The sequence below is a fragment of the Felis catus genome, chromosome A2 (assembly GCF_018350175.1).
Source record: "Felis catus isolate Fca126 chromosome A2, F.catus_Fca126_mat1.0, whole genome shotgun sequence".
Classification (NCBI taxonomy): Eukaryota; Metazoa; Chordata; class Mammalia; order Carnivora; family Felidae; genus Felis; species Felis catus.
In genome coordinates this window covers 145,177,800-145,192,251 of record NC_058369.1, presented here as the reverse complement: position 1 = coordinate 145,192,251, position 14,452 = coordinate 145,177,800, and the positions used below count along the sequence as shown (strand labels likewise).

General features: G+C 59.2%; 3 protein-coding genes across 5 annotated transcripts in view; 2 read left to right on the top strand and 1 right to left on the bottom strand.

Annotated features, from left to right (window-relative positions):
* The window catches only part of KCP (kielin cysteine rich BMP regulator), a 39,605-nt gene extending 35,498 nt beyond the window's left edge, over positions 1–4,107 (top strand). Inside the window, exons 36-44 of the mRNA XM_045052729.1 lie at positions 167–255; positions 599–701; positions 790–932; positions 1,307–1,479; positions 1,561–1,672; positions 1,759–1,860; positions 2,640–2,804; positions 3,233–3,539; positions 3,693–4,107. Of these exons, the coding sequence (XP_044908664.1) occupies positions 167–255; positions 599–701; positions 790–932; positions 1,307–1,479; positions 1,561–1,672; positions 1,759–1,860; positions 2,640–2,804; positions 3,233–3,539; positions 3,693–3,943 (1,445 nt within the window). The 3' untranslated portion in view covers positions 3,944–4,107. The remainder of the gene's footprint in view (positions 1–166; positions 256–598; positions 702–789; positions 933–1,306; positions 1,480–1,560; positions 1,673–1,758; positions 1,861–2,639; positions 2,805–3,232; positions 3,540–3,692) is intronic.
* Positions 4,108–4,216: 109 nt separating this feature from the next.
* On the top strand, positions 4,217–12,144 carry LOC111559540 (collagen alpha-1(I) chain-like). Of its 2 annotated transcripts, none has more exons than XM_045052731.1 (10): positions 4,217–5,411; positions 5,980–6,066; positions 6,143–6,304; positions 7,364–7,431; positions 7,738–7,841; positions 9,421–9,482; positions 9,792–10,937; positions 11,039–11,128; positions 11,373–11,464; positions 11,595–12,144. In XM_045052731.1, the coding sequence occupies exons 2-10, from the start codon at positions 6,037–6,039 to the stop codon at positions 11,692–11,694; spliced, it is 1,854 nt and encodes a 617-aa protein (XP_044908666.1). In that variant the 5' UTR covers positions 4,217–5,411; positions 5,980–6,036; the 3' UTR covers positions 11,695–12,144. The 2 variants fall into 2 exon arrangements, with proteins under 2 accessions (XP_044908666.1, XP_044908665.1); XM_045052730.1 differs by having other exon boundaries at positions 4,217–5,913.
* On the bottom strand, positions 11,820–14,386 carry ATP6V1FNB (ATP6V1F neighbor). Of its 2 annotated transcripts, none has more exons than XM_006929363.3 (2): positions 13,557–14,386; positions 11,820–11,992 (listed from the first exon to the last, which is right to left on the bottom strand). In XM_006929363.3, the coding sequence occupies exons 1-2, from the start codon at positions 14,122–14,124 to the stop codon at positions 11,883–11,885; spliced, it is 678 nt and encodes a 225-aa protein (XP_006929425.2). In that variant the 5' UTR covers positions 14,125–14,386; the 3' UTR covers positions 11,820–11,882. The 2 variants fall into 2 exon arrangements, with proteins under 2 accessions (XP_006929425.2, XP_044908668.1); XM_045052733.1 differs by having other exon boundaries at positions 13,574–14,386.
* Between the last annotated feature and the right edge of the window lie 66 nt (positions 14,387–14,452).

Genomic DNA, 14,452 nt, shown 5'->3' with positions numbered 1-14,452 from the left:
CGCACTGGTTGCGGACCTGCCATCTGGTAGGTCGTCTGGATACCGGTTGCAGAAATCAGCACCATCAGGGTGCTAGCGGAATGGCGCGAGCCTTCAGGGTGCGCTCCAGGGAGGAGGATGCAGGTGGGAGGACCATGCTCCCCCCTCCTCACTTCTTCCTCCTCAGAATGCGTGGTGGAGGCCGAGGGCCGGAGAGTGGCGGATGGAGAGAGCTGGCGGGACCCTAGCAACGCTTGCATTACTTGCGCCTGCCATGTGAGCTGGGGGTGGTGGGCAGGTAGAGGGTGGGGCGGAGGACCTTACAGATGGATAAAGGGAGGAGTCTCAGGACACTGGACCAGTGAATATGGGGTCTTTGAGGTAATTAGTAAAAGGCGCCCCCTCTGGGTGAGAGCGGGCAGTGGCATCCCTGTGCCGGGGCAAGGAACTAAGGGCTGGATTTCACCCCCCACTGGAACATGAAATGGGTGTTCTTGTAGGGCAGGGGCAGAGAGAAGGGGCTGCTGCCTCAGACTGTGACCCAGAGGCTCCCAGAAGTGTGAGGCCAGGCACCCCAGGCCCTGCAGGAAGTCCCTAGAGCAATGACATCTGTCCTCAGCGGGGCCGCGTGGAGTGCCACCTGGAGGAGTGCCCCGCCCTCTCCTGCCCCCAGGGCTGGGCGAAGGTGCGAGAGGCTGGCAGCTGCTGTGAGCGATGCCAAGGTGCCAGCCAGAACGATGGGAGTTGGGGACGAGCGAGACCCAGTGTGAGGGACGGGCAGTTGACCCTACCCCGCTCCTGTCCCCTCAGCCCCCGCCCAGTCGTGCGCGCACGAGGGCCGGGCGGTGGCCTCCGGGGAGCGCTGGGCCGTGGACGTTTGCACCACTTGCTCCTGCGTGGCAGGCACCGTGCGCTGCCAGAGCCAGCGCTGCCCGCCGCTCTCCTGTGGCCCCGTGAGTGCCGCGTCTAGGGCGGTGGGGTGAGTGGGCATGTGGCAACGCCTTCCTGGTAAGACCCGGCGGGAGGAAGGAGGCAGAGCTTGGGTAGCGGCCGCGGCGCGGTTGGGAGGGGGGCGGGGAGAGAGAGAGAGAGAGAGAGAGAGAGAGAGAGAGAGAGAGAGAGAGAGAGAGAGAGAGAGAGAGAGAGAGAGAGAGAGAGAGAGAAACCCTGCGGCCGTGCAGTTCCAGGCGCCGCCACAAGGCGGTGCCCTGAGCCCGCTTGCGGTGAGCCGGGGAGATTCCCGGGAGATCCTCGGTCCCAGGGGAGGCTCTGCGAGGGGCACCGCAGGGAGGGCGAAGTGTCTGACGGGATCCGGGGCTGAGGCCAGGACGAGGCCCCCGCCCTGAGTCCCGGCAGCTGCTGCCCCCGCTGCCTGCCCCGACCCGCCTCCTGCATGGCCTTCGGAGACCCTCATTACCGAACATTCGACGGCCGCCTGCTGCACTTCCAGGGCAGCTGCAGCTATGTGCTGGCCAAGGACTGCCGCGGAGGGGACTTCAGGTGCGCAGCCCCCTCTGCCTTCTCCCTAACTCCCCACACCTGTCCCTGCTGACGACTGCACCTGGGTCTCTCACGCCACAGCGTGCACGTGACCAACGATAACCGGGGCCGGAGGGGTGTGGCCTGGACCCAGGAAGTGGCGGTGCTGCTCGGGGACGTGGCGGTGCGGCTGCTGCAGGGCAAAGAGGTCACGGTGAGCAAAGCTGAGGACCCAGGGATGGTCGGTCCCGTGCTTTCCGCTGTCCCGACGTCGGCCCTCCTCCTGCCTCCCTCCTCCAGGTGGACGGGCGCCCTGTGGCCTTGCCCTTTCTGCAGGAGCCGCTGCTCTACGTGGAGTTACGGAGACGCACCGTGATCCTGCATGCCCAGCCCGGGCTCCAGGTGCGGCGCAAGGGCCAGTGGGGGTGTGGGAGCCTTGGACCTGTTCAGGCCTCTGTCTGTAGAGGGAGTGGGAATACCAGCTGGGTCCCGTGCCAAATCAGGCCAGTGAGGTCAGAAAATTCTGCTGGATTCTGAGGGGGAGGAAAGGAATCATGGTCGGAGACCTTGGGTGCAGGGAAGGGAGGTCTGAGCCTGGTTTCTAATCTTGATTCAGTCACCAACGCAGTGGGACTCTTAGGCCAGTACCAGCCCTCTCTGGGCCTGTTTTCTTATTGGTAAAAAGGGGGAACAATTCAGGGGATGCCAACTAAGGTCTACGTGGTTTCTGAAATTCCTTCCAAATCCCATGTCGAAGAGTAAATTTCTCCCTGCCTTCGGCAAGAAGTACAATTTGTAAATGCCTAAAACAAGTCTCGTCGATACTTCTGATCTGGACTCTAATTGTGCTTCATCCTCTCTAAGGCCCTAATGCCCATGAGAAAGTGAATCTCTGAAGCAGTTCACCAGGGGGCCCAGTTCAGGGGTGCCGATGGGAGAAGGTGCCCTCCTGCCGGAGCTGTGGGCAGCTCTTCATGTCTTCTGTGTGTCCCCAGGACTCACAGAGCATGTGCCAACTTGGCTTTGGCCAGGGCAGCCTCCTTTCCACGGGGAACCTCTACCCGCCCATTCTCCTCCCCCACAGCATGGAGTGTGCTGACAGTGCATGGGGCCAGGGTGGACCCTGGGCTTCTGGGGGTCCCTACCTTTCCCCATTCCCCGATTCCAACCTCTCTGCCCAGGTGCTGTGGGATGGGCAGTCTCAGGTGGAGGTGAGCGTGCCCAGCTCCTACCGGGGCCAGATGTGTGGGCTGTGTGGGAACTTCAATGGCTTTGCCCAGGATGATCTGCAGGGCCCTGAGGGGTTGCTCCTGCCCACAGAGGCTGCATTTGGGAATAGCTGGCAGGTGAGTGGCACAGGAGCCGGGTGGCTGAGTGTGATCATAGAGCAGCCCTCTTATATGGAAAGGGGGGTCGGCACGAGATGGGCTTTGCAGCTTCAGGGTGATTTGGGGGCTTCTTGCTTCTGTCGTGATGCTGGGGGAGGCAGCGTGGCCTGTTGAATGAGGCCTCATCATCCGAATCCGCAAGCCCTGCCTTGCCACTCACTGGCTGTGTGACCTTGGGTGAGTCACTTAACCTGCTCTGGGCCTTAGCTTGTCCAGCTGTAATATGGGGACAAGGAGAAAGTAGCTGGTGCTTCCTTTGCTATTCTTGTAGGGAGATTTTTGGAGCTAAACCAAAGTATTTAGTGGAAAGTGTTTTTGAAGCACGTAGCACACAGAGATCAGCCACCAGTGGATGCTGTCACATCAGGGTCACTCTTGCCACCTAGGTCCCAGAAGGGCCGGGACCCAGTCGGATATGTTCCAAGGGCCGCGAGGTGGATCCGTGCAGGGCAGCGGGTTACCGTGCCAGGCGTGAGGCCAACGCCCGGTGTGGTGTGCTTAAGTCCTCCCCGTTCAGTCGCTGCCACTCTGTGGTGCCACCAGAGCCCTTCTTTGCCGCCTGCGTGTATGACCTATGTGCTTGTGGCCCCGGCTCTTTGGCTGACGCCTGCCTCTGTGATGCCCTGGAAGCCTATGCCAGTCACTGTCGCCAGGCAGGGGTGACACCTGCCTGGCGGGGCCCCACACTCTGCGGTGAGGGGGAAATGCCCAGCACGAGTTGGGGAAGAGGGTGGCACAGGGCTCAGGTGTGGATGTGGTAGGAACAGGGTGGACCGCAGGGGTGAGCAGGGCACCTGGAGCGCTGCCGGGGTGCCCCTGTGACCCTGCCTTCCACTCCACCTGCAGTGGTGGGCTGTCCCCTGGACCGCGGCTTCGTGTTCGATGAGTGTGGCCCGCCCTGTCCCCGCACCTGCTTCAACCAGCACATCCCCCTGGGGGAACTGGCCGCCCACTGTGTGAGGCCCTGCGTTCCTGGCTGCCAGTGCCCCGCGGGCCTGGTGGAGCACGAGGCCCACTGTATCTCACCCGAGGCCTGCCCCCCAGTCCAGCTCACCGGGGACCAGACACCCAGACCTCCGCCCAGCCCTGGCCAGTAGCCAGAACACCAGGACTCATCAGGTCAGAAGCCTCTCCTCCGAGAACAGCTCCCACCCTGGCCAGAGCCATGGAAAGAGTACCCCACCCAGGCACTGGGGTCCTGTGTCCCACAAAGACCTCATCGTGTTCAATCAGAAGCAGTAAAATCGGGGCCTCTCCTACAGCTTACTTGTGTCTATGTGTCTTTTCTCCTGGGGCTGGGATGGTGGGGGCTTGGAATATGGGGTACAGCAGCGGTTAGTGTCCCCAGGATCAGAGAGGTGGCAGCTGTGGGAGCTGAGCCTTCACTTCTTGCACTTACCATACCCTGGTGTTGCCTGGGAAACCCTGCAATGGAAGGACGACCTAGGTATCCTGGTCCCAGCTCCGTGCTCACACTATGTCACAAGCGTAGCCCATGGTCCCCACGTTGGTACCTCTGTGGATCCATGTGGAATCCTGCTAGGAGGCTGAGGGGCACGGAGAAGGGGCTCAGTTTCCCCACATGGCATTCCCTTTCCTCTTGATTTGGGGAATACCAAAGGCTAGGCACCTCCTGGGCTATTCTAACAGCTGGTGACATAGGGACCCCATGCCTGGGGTGGGGAACAGAAGACACAACAGACTCTGATGAAATATGGACACACGTGCACGCACACACACACACACACACACACACACACACATACACCTCAGAAACCCAGATAAACATGTGCGGCACATGCATGGGCCCATGTGTGCATTCACAGCCACACCCACCCTGGATGGACATGTGAGCAGGAGACATCCTTGCAGGGGAAGGAGCATGGGTTTTGAAATAGACAAAAAGTCTATTTCCTTGAAAAGTCTGTCTTCAAAAAGAACTCTAGTATTTTTGGCCGTGACCTTGGTGTTTTAGGAGCCTTGGCTAAAAGATCGGGGTGAGGGGGTCCTCCATTCTCATTGCCAGGTCCCCCTAATCTTTCAACAGGAGTGAAGAGGGAGTGTTGGGCTACACTGAGATGGCCTGCCCTGCGAGCTTAGCCCGCTTCTGCTGAGGCCCACCGGAGAGAGGTGGCCTCTTTCTCTCGCGGAGCCGTTTCAAAGCAGCAGGCACGCAAGGCTGCTCGTGACAGCACAGCGTGTGAACGTCACAGACCAGCTCGTGTGTTGGCACCTCCCCTCGTTATGACCTGTACAAACCGTGTCCTCGCCTGATGCATCTCGCGTGTTGTGAGGAGTAAACAGAGTGACCTGTGGCCAGCACTTTGCACGTGGACAGCTTGGAACAAGCCCTTGGGAAGTGCTCACCGTCGCCCGGCCTGTGGCTGCTTGCGCCTGGGACCGTGTTTCCCCCAAGCCTGTTTATCACGGCCATTTGCCTCCGGATGAGGGGGACGTTGCCACGTGTTAGCTAGGGCAGTTTACTGTCTAGGCTGTTTTCTAATCTGTAAAATTGGGATAACGATAGCACCTACTTCCCGGAGTTGCTTCAAGGACGGATTACTTGTATGTAGCATTTTGTTTCCTGCAGATAGTAAGCTGTTGGTAGCCGCTGTTCGTATTGGGCGTATTACGTGTGGCTATAATGCAGTTGCAAGCTTCACATGCATACGTAAAACACGTACCCGGTCAGGATTGCAAACAAGCATATGCAGACACCTCTCCCTCACACTGCCATCCCCCACAGCCAGGAAACCCATATCGGAGGCGGGCCAGAGTCTCTGTGAGACTTGGCTGGGTCCGGGCCCTGGCTCAGATGTCAGGTCCCTGCATTATTGAGCTCAGGAGCCTTTGTCTCCTCCTCATTCCTGGTCCTCCCTTCTCCACGCTCCAGCAGCAGAGGAGAGGAGGGAGGGGACATCTGCCCTGGCTCCCCAACCCCATGGAACAGGCAGCCGCCCCTGGCGGCCGAGGGCTCCCTTGTAGCCAAAAGCAGGCCTTAGCTCTGTACCAGCACCTCTTTAGATGCCCTGCGGGCCTGGGCCCACTCCAGGCTGCGCTGCAGCAGGTGAGGGAGGTGGGGCATTGTCTCCAAAGGGCACGGTGGAGGCCTGATGCCATCTTGTCCCCCCAGGTGCAAGAGAGTCGGGCCTGTCCCTCGGGACTGGAGCTGCCCGCTGTGTTGCTGGAGATGGAGCGGAGCCGGCGGGCCCAGGAACAGGTAGGGGCTGGCCGAGGGGCATGGCAGAGGGCAGTGTGGGCACCCCTTCATGCTCTGGCAATGCGTCTTTTTGTAGCTCCTGTGGGACTTGGAGCTGCTGACTGGGGCGGGGCTGGGCCTCTTCTGGCCCCCCCGGGCCCAGTTCTGCGGTCTGAGGGACCGGGCCCAGTGTGCATGGAGCCAGCGCAGCAAGCCCCGCGGTAGGATGGGTAGGGGCCCCGAGCAGCCGAACAGCTGGGTGAGCAGGGGCATGGCTGAAGGCAAGGGGGTCAGTGTGACATCAGGGTGATTGTGGTGGGGAGGAAGGTGAATGGGGTGTGGGCTTTGGGCACATGTGGACCTGGGTTGGGTCTCCGTTTTGACGCTCCCCGTGGACTGTAAGCCTCTGTTTTCTTAGCTGCAAATTGGGGACGATAGTAGATCTTACTCAGAGGGAGCACCAGTGAACTCATCCATGGAAAGGGTCTAGTGGCACCCAGGACCTGTTAACTACATACAGGCTATTATCATGCTGCAGTTAACAACTATCTGCGTCAAATCAACTGCATGGTGACATCTAGAAGCTTTTTTTTTTTTTAATTTTTTTTAATGTCTATTTATTTTTGAGAGAGAGAGAGAGACAGAGTGTGAGTAGGGGAGAGGCAGAGAGAGAGAGAGGGAGACACAGATTCTGAAGCAGGCTCCAGGCTCCGAGCTGTCAGCACAGAGCCTGACGTGGGACTTGAACTCACAAACTGTGAGATCATGACCTGAGTCGAAGTTGGACACTTAACTGACTGAGCCACCCAGGCACCCCTAGAAGCCTTTAGACACGGCTGCAGCGTGGGAGGAACGCGAGCCTGGCATGGCTCCTGAGGGCAGAGGCACTGATGCCTAGCCCGGGGTGCACGGACCTTTCCCTTCAGGGCTGGTGGCTGGGCTGACCCGTCTAGGAGGGAGGGTGCTCTGGTGACTGGGAACTAGGACTGTGCCTCCTAGTCTGATTCCCAGTCACCAAGGCACTCTGGGCAAGTTGATGGCCATCTCTGAGAGCCAAGGCATCCTCAGCTGTAGCAAGAGGGGGTGTTCATGGTGACTGCTAAGGAAGTGTCCAGCTGACATTGTTGGTCACGACTGCGGTCTCATCTGAAGGCTCGAGTGGGCAGGAGAGCTCCATTTCGTCACAAGGAGGGGAAGAGGACAGGGTCATACATGGGCTTGGATACCAGGAGGAGGGATCATTGGGGGCCACCTTAAAGGCTGCCTACCACACTGGGGAATGATGCCCTGCGGACTAGGGCACCCTCCAACTTTCCAGAGTTCCAGCCCATGCCCATTGCCTCAGGCTGGGGACTCCCTGAGCCAGAACCATCAGCTTCCTGAGGGGTGAGTCTTTCTCTTGGGAAATCCTGTTTGTTTCGTGTTGCCACATAAAAGGGCCAAGCACTGGACCCTTTTTCCTGTCTCCTTCCACGGCCCTGCCTAGCATCTCTTTCTTGTGCCCAAGGCTCATCCTGGGGCCCCCACAGCCCCTGGAAAGGGTGACTCCGAGTTCCAGCTGCTGGGATCCAGTGGTGGGTGCAGGGGCTAGGAGAGGCTGCCCTGCACTGGGGTGGCAGACAGGCTTCCTCCCCCTTCCAGAGCCCATGGGCCGTGGGAGGTGTATCTGAAACAGCCTCTGTACTCCCGCAGGGGGCTGGCGGTAGTCCCATCATCAGCCCTGGATCTGGGTGAAGCTGCGAGTCACAGAGACCCAAGGCGGGCGAGCCCTGCTCTGCCTGCAGAGTCCACACCTGGTACGCGGACACCTTGGCCGGGCGGCCAGACTAGAGCTGGAGGAGGTGGGAAGTCCTCACCCCAAGTGCCAGGATTCCAGTCCCTTCCTCACTCATTCTTTGTCTCATACTTTATATTGGGTGCCAGGAGCACCCAGGGACAACAAGCAGGTTTTATTTTATGTCCTAGTTCCACCTGGTTGGTAGCAGCTGTCCCAGGCACAGGGTCCAGGAGGATTCTGAAGCTAAACTGAGTGGGGGGGGGGGGGGGGCAGAGCGCGCTGGGAAGGACTGTTCACGGCGGCCTAGGGAGGGGGGAACGGAACAGCAGCTCCTGCCCCTGCGTCCTACCCTCGCATCAGACACCCAGAACATACAGAGCACAAGAGAGACACGGCCCCATTGCTTGGTCCCTGTCACTGAGGAGATCACAGCCTAGCGAGAGCGTGACAGTAAACAGGCAGTTCGAATTCTGTGAGATGGACGCTGTGAACCCTGGGCCTATTAATTTAAATGGAACAGACTCTCCAGTTATTTGTTAAATTAGCCTAGTGTAGCCATAAGCCTTTAATTGTTCCGTCGTGTCCGTGAGAGAAGAGCGAAGTGCCAATGCTTGTTTTTCTGACTGGCGGAAAGTTTTACAAATAGAGGGTCTCTTGGGGAAACAGGGATACCAATGACAACATTATAACCACAGAAATAAACTGTCAAGTAAGACAACAAATCAAACTGTGAGGGGACAGGTTTTGGGGGCTTTGTTCCCTGTTCATGGCAATGATTTCTACAGGCTTGGGAGCCTGGTCACAGACTCCTTTGCTCAAAAATTCTTCAAAAGACATTTCTTTTCGCAGAGAACATGCCCATTTGGTTACTGTTATGCAACGTGGATGTGTGAATATTCATAAAGATGGAATAGACTTGTGAAAGTTCTCCATTTAGGACCTGACGAAATCAAGTTCTTTTAACTACTTTCATGGAGGCAGGATGACTCTCCTTCCTCCACAGCTGCAAGGGAGCAGTGACATTTCATTTCTTTTTTTAGATGTCTTTTGTTAATTATGAAACTTGCAGTTTTTAGGCCAGGCTCCAGCCTAAAATTTCATTTCTTGAGTTTCACTTGATTTCACTGTCAGCAACCAAGAAAGAGCTACAGAGGGTTTTTCTTAATAATAGTCAAATAAGGCGTATACGGTAGGTTTCTTTACGGGCCTCCGCGGGCCCACCAGGACGAAGGGGGGTGTTCTTATGAGGGCCTGACAAGCTGGCCAACAGACCCTTCCTGCCCCGAAGCATCCTCTGGTGGTTTTGGGGACAGGGGTGGGCAGATTCTTCTAAGGTGTCCTGCCTCAGCTGGGAGGATGAGGAAGATGTGGTCGGCCGCTGGCCGGCAAATCCGACAAGCGGGCACGTGACAGGCAACGTGAAGACTAGTGGACCCATGAACTGTCACAGCCTTGGAGTTCAAACATCAGTCCTCAGGGCATCCCCTTCTCTCAGGTGCTGGCGACTCCCTGGGCTTCCTGGTTCCCGCTCAGGTGGAATGTCTGTGAGGGGCTGGGGCATGAGCAGAGGGTTCCCGACATTGGTCTTTCTCCCTCAGGCTGCCTACAAGAGCTGAACCCCACCACCAGCTTTGGGGACCCAGGAAGTTCTGAGTTCAAGGTGAAAGAGTCAAAGTGCCCTGGGCAAGGGCCCTCTCGATTGGGAAGAGCAGGGGTGGGGTCTGCCTGGGAGGAGCCTACTGGGGGGAGGTGGTCCTACCTCCTATAGCCAGGGGGAAGAAGGGACCGCCACTGAAGTACCTTTTACACAACATAAAAGAAGTTTAATGAATTCAGGAATCAGGCGAGGGCTGTGATGGAAGTGAGGCCCACTAGGACAGCCACTGAGGTCTCCAGGGTCCCTTGGGGAAAGTGGGCCTGGCACGGGGATTCCCTCACAAGCCTGGGCCCAAATGCTCTTGCTTCCCAGAACCTGGCCCAGAGGGCAGAGAGGAGACAAGCAGGACCCACAACCCAGAGGCCCTGTCAACAGCCATCCGTGAATGTAGGCGGTCGAAAGCTCACTCAGGGAGCCCCAAGGCTCTGGGGCCTGCCCTCCCGGGGCCTGCCAGAACCCCAGGTTCCCCTGGAGGGGCTGGGCTGGAGCCTGGGCCGGGAGAGAGCAGAACTTCAGAAACTGCTGAGGATCGAGATTCCTCAGAGGCAGAGAGAGGGGGACCCTCAGGAGCAGAAAGAAGAGAGCCCCCAGGGTCAGAGAGGGGAAGCCTCCCAGGGGGAGAGCAAAGTTCCTTCCGGACACAGAGAGAAGACACGCCAGGGTCAGTGTGCGGAGGCCACTCAGGCTCTGAGGGAGGAGGTCTCGGAGTATCCCAGGTGTGAGGCTCCCCAGAGTGAGAGGAGAGAGTCTCCTCAAGGTCAAAGAGGAAACAGCCCTAAGTGTCAGAGAACGGAGGTTCTCCAGGAGACACAAGACCCGGAAATGAAGACCCTTCAGACTTCCCCAGGCCCTAACTGGGAGGTGGCTGAGGGAGAGGTGCCTACACAACCCCCGGAGGAAGGCGGCTCCCTGGGAATTTCTAGGGATCTCTGTAGGTCCCTGGGAGAACAGATGCCACAGCAAAGGGGTAGGGAGAGCCCTGGCTCCGGGGAAAGGGCCGCCCAGCGGCGAGAGTCAGCACCGGGCGCGGGAGAGCAGAGGGCCGCCGGGGAGCGGGTACGGACTCCCCTTCCACCCCCGAAGCCCCCGACCCGGCCGCTGCTCCCAAGCCCAGGGGCCGAGACGCTAGAGGCCCCAAGCACTGGGAGCTCGGGGCAGCAGGAGCGCCCCGCAGCTCCCCGGGGGCACCCAGGGCTGGTGCCCGACCCGCACGGGCTTCAGGACCGGGAAGAAAGCCCAGGCCCGGCGGAGCAGGTGCCGGACGCCGGCGGGGAGCCGAGGGGCGACGCGGAGGCCCCCAAGGCCTCGAAGGCCGCGTGGCCCTGGCCCCCGGGCAGGGAGAAGGCGTCGGCGGGCGTGAGCGCGGTGCAGCAGGAGACCGCTCTGCAGCGGCTGCTGGAGCTGCACCGCGCGGCCAGGCGCCGGCGGCGGCAGGATCGCGAGCAGCAGCGGCTCCGGGTGCGTATCCGCACCTGCCTGCCGGCTTGAGGCAGGCGGGGCCTGCCGAGGACCGGCCGGCCGGCCGCTGACAGCCGTCTCCCCCTTCCCCCCCCCCCCAGGTCTTGGAATGCCTCCGCATCGCCAGGAACCGCCACTGCCGGGTGCACCCTCTGGGGCCCCCACCCAGCCCAGCTCAGCTCCAGCCACAGGCAAGCCTCCCAGAAGGCGGTGGCGTCACCACTATCTGGGCCAGGGCGGGGGGAACGCGGGGATGGGGGAGGGGAGGGCTGGGTCCGAGCTGGTATCGCCTCCTGGATGCCTTTGGAGTGCACACTTGCACTGACCCCGACAGAGGGCGGGAGGGGGGGCGTCAGTCCGGGTGCTGCCCCCTGCTGGCTCCATCAAGCCCGCGGGGTCCGAGGCCGGGGCGCTCAGCGCTCTGCACCGCCCCAGGAGGACGCGGCGGGGCAGCGGCGAGCCCTGCGGCAGCAGCTGCAACAAGTGCATCGGGAGAGGACCCGGCGGCTGCGGGCCCTCGGGGCCAGGTGAGGGGGAGGATGGGGAGGCTTATGGGGCGATCTTCCTCGAGAGGAAGAGAGAGGGAGAGCGAGAGGGAGAGCGAGCGAGATGGTTCTCTTTCTCGGACATCTGGAATAACCGGCCACTCTCTTTCAGGAACACCCAGAACTTCCAGCAGCTACTGTGGCCTCGCACTGAGGACCCTTTGCCAGGAGAGGAGCCCTCGCCCTTCGCAGCCCCATCTAGTCATTGCTGAATCCTCAAAGGGATGATTAAAGAGATGAGGATTAAAGAAAAAGCAAGTGCAGGTTAGAGGGAGTTCCAAGAAAGGCTCCGAACGCCGCCTCGGGGCCTGGGAGGGCCAGAAACACACACAGCAGCTCAGTCCCACTAGAAGGCGTGTTATTTCATCTTCCCTCCCCTAACTCCACTGCCCGGCCAAGGTCAGAGAGCCAGGTCCCGGGGGTCAAGCAGTGCGAAGGCCCCATTCTTTCGGAAGAATGATTCGATGCGGCACGTCTTACAGGAGACCAGTTCTTGCTTCACCGGGGGGCCTGGGAAAAAATGTCAGAGGCCAGGAATGATGGGTCCTGGGAAAGGGAACTTGGCCAGAGCATGGGAGCCCTGCCTTCCTAGCCCTAGGAATCTGCCTGTATTGTATCCACTTTGTATCCTTTGTGAAGGAATAAAAAGTGCTTCTGAGGAATGGGAGCTGTGGGCAAAGGAAGGAGCTGGCTGGGTGCCCAGATCAGCAGTGAGGGCAGAACCAGCCAGTCAGCCATGTGCCATTATTTCCCCCACCTCAGGGTCCTCTGCAGAGTGGGTGGTGGGACACCCAGCACTGCTTATCATAGGGACAGAGCTAAACGTCTCTGGGAGAGACAGGGCTTCCTTCTCCCTCCTGTTCCCCTGGGACTTGCTTCCTGCTTTTGTTGGAAAACTCTTTCCTCTCCCTTTAGCACCCTGGGGAAAGTGGGGGGAATTTTTTAGGCAAAATGTCAACTGTGTTTATCCCAACCATCTCCCTGTGGATGGCATTCAAGCCTGTGAAGAAAAACCCATGACTTTGTAGACTCACTTGAAATTCATGACCACAAATAGCAAAGGGACGGACGCGGCGTCACCCAGCAATCCTGCAACACTCCCCGGTGTAGTCCCTTTCCCATGCCATAACTTCATCTCCCACTACACCGCTGTCTCCCCACTCTCTTCCCTGATGAGAAAAAGCCTCCCAGAAAAAGCAGACTCAGTCCAGATGGAGAGCCTTCCCACCAAAACCGTCTCCCCTACCCTTCTCTGTGCCCCTGGCCTCTCCTGTCAGATTCCAGCATCTGGAGATCCCTGGAGGAGCTTGTCCCACCTCAGGCTTTAAATAGCACCTATATTCTGCTGCCCCCCAATGTGCACTTCAGCTCCGACCTCACTCCGGAGGGGGGACTTCCGTACACAGCCACTGCATTGGCACCTCCGGCATGGCCGGGGCTGATCTGTCTTCACACCCCCTCCAGCCCTGCTCCTCTGTCTTCCCTGTTCAGCTGCTTGAGCCAAACACCTGCGCTTCGCCATGGCTTTCTTTCTCCTTCTCTCATTCAATCCATCAGTAGGCTTCAGGGATTCTTCCTCCAAAACATAGCCTGAATCCACCTCAGCTCTACTGCTAATCACCCTAGCCCAAGCCATTATCCTCCCTGCCAGGATAACTCAAAATAGATGCAGACCTCATCTGCCAGAGCGGATTCTTTCTCTGAAAAAGCCATTACTTACAGAACAGTTAGTATCCTATCAGTACCATTCACCTGCTTAAAACTCTCCACGGCTTCCTCTCCCACTTGGGTTCCTCCGTTGTGTCACTTCGCTTCCAGCCCTTAGGTCGGTCCTCCGAGACCCATCTAAAACGTCTCATGCCCCCTGCCCCTCTCTCCCATCACTCCCTAGTCTCGCCATGGAACCTGTCCTTCTCAGATGTTTCCTTTGTCTTATGTTTACGGCCTGGACCCCCCGCGAGAATGGACACCCCCATCCGTGTGTCTTGTGCGCCTAGGGCCGACAGCATGGCCTGGCTCATGGCAGGAGCTCTGTGTTTGTGAAGTGAATAATCTCCGGGAGGATGGGGCTCACCCAGCTGCCAGCCGTACATGAAGTTGGTGGTGATGGGGAAGAGGTAGCGCGTCTCTGGCACGTCCAGTTTTCGGGTGTTGAGGTAGCGGTAGCGCCCCTGGAAGTCGTGGGAGATGCCTTCGTACAGCAGGGCCCGGGTGGCAGGCAGTACCGGATACATTTCGGACTGAATGGGCGTCTCCAGGGGAGGGCCGGGGGTCTTGGAAGGCACCGCTTTGGGGGCAGGTGGGGGCGAGAGTGGGGCTTTGGGGTGCAGTGTGGGCAGCGCGAGGGGTAGGCGGGCTGCAGCCTTAGCCTTCTGCTTGGCCTTCACCGTCGACCCGTACTTGCGGTGCCATTCACAGCGAAACATCTTCTCCCTCAGATATTCCTCCTTCCAGAAGTTCTGCCGCAGCGTATCCATGTTGAGTTGCCGCGACATGGTAGCAAGGGCAGGAGAGGTAGCAGGGTGGCCGCAGCTGAGGGGTGAACACAGGAGGCAGAGTCCTTCGGACAGCAGGTGGCTGCCACGGACAGTCACCCGGCAACCAGGCCTCACCTCACATAGGGCCAGGGTTCTATTTGCCATGCCCTTAGCAGACCACAAGCAGACCTTGATCCACAGGCAGCCTCAGGCCAGGGCCCGCCGGAGAAAGGCCTCGATCTCCAAACCTCTTGCGGGATCCGGGCTCAGTCTCGTATCACAGGCCTTTAGGTTTCCTGTGTTTCTGCTTCCAGCCCCTTGGGGTCAGGTCCCCTCCCAGCCCAATAGAGACTGAAGTGGGGGAGCCAGAGGCCTGGACACAAGCCTCCTCCCGCTCCTCCCCACCAGAGCTGGTCACTTGATTCAGAGGACCCATCCCTGAGTTATGACCTCCTGGGACAATCTTCCTGGTGCAACTCTTCCATGCCTATAT

Excerpts from the sequence above, each read along its gene's own strand:
- LOC111559540 (XM_045052730.1), top strand. The coding sequence starts at position 5,491 with ATGCAGTTGCAAGCTTCACATGCATACGTAAAACACGTACCCGGTCAG. Across the intron at positions 7,842-9,420 it reads GCCTGCAGAGTCCACACCTG|GCTGCCTACAAGAGCTGAAC; the intron begins GTACGCGGACAC and ends TTTCTCCCTCAG. Across the intron at positions 11,129-11,372 it reads CAGCTCAGCTCCAGCCACAG|GAGGACGCGGCGGGGCAGCG; the intron begins GCAAGCCTCCCA and ends GCACCGCCCCAG.
- ATP6V1FNB (XM_006929363.3), bottom strand. The coding sequence starts at position 14,124 with ATGGCAAATAGAACCCTGGCCCTATGTGAGGTGAGGCCTGGTTGCCGG. Across the intron at positions 11,993-13,556 it reads CATGTACGGCTGGCAGCTGG|GCCCCCCGGTGAAGCAAGAA; the intron begins GTGAGCCCCATC and ends ATTTTTTCCCAG.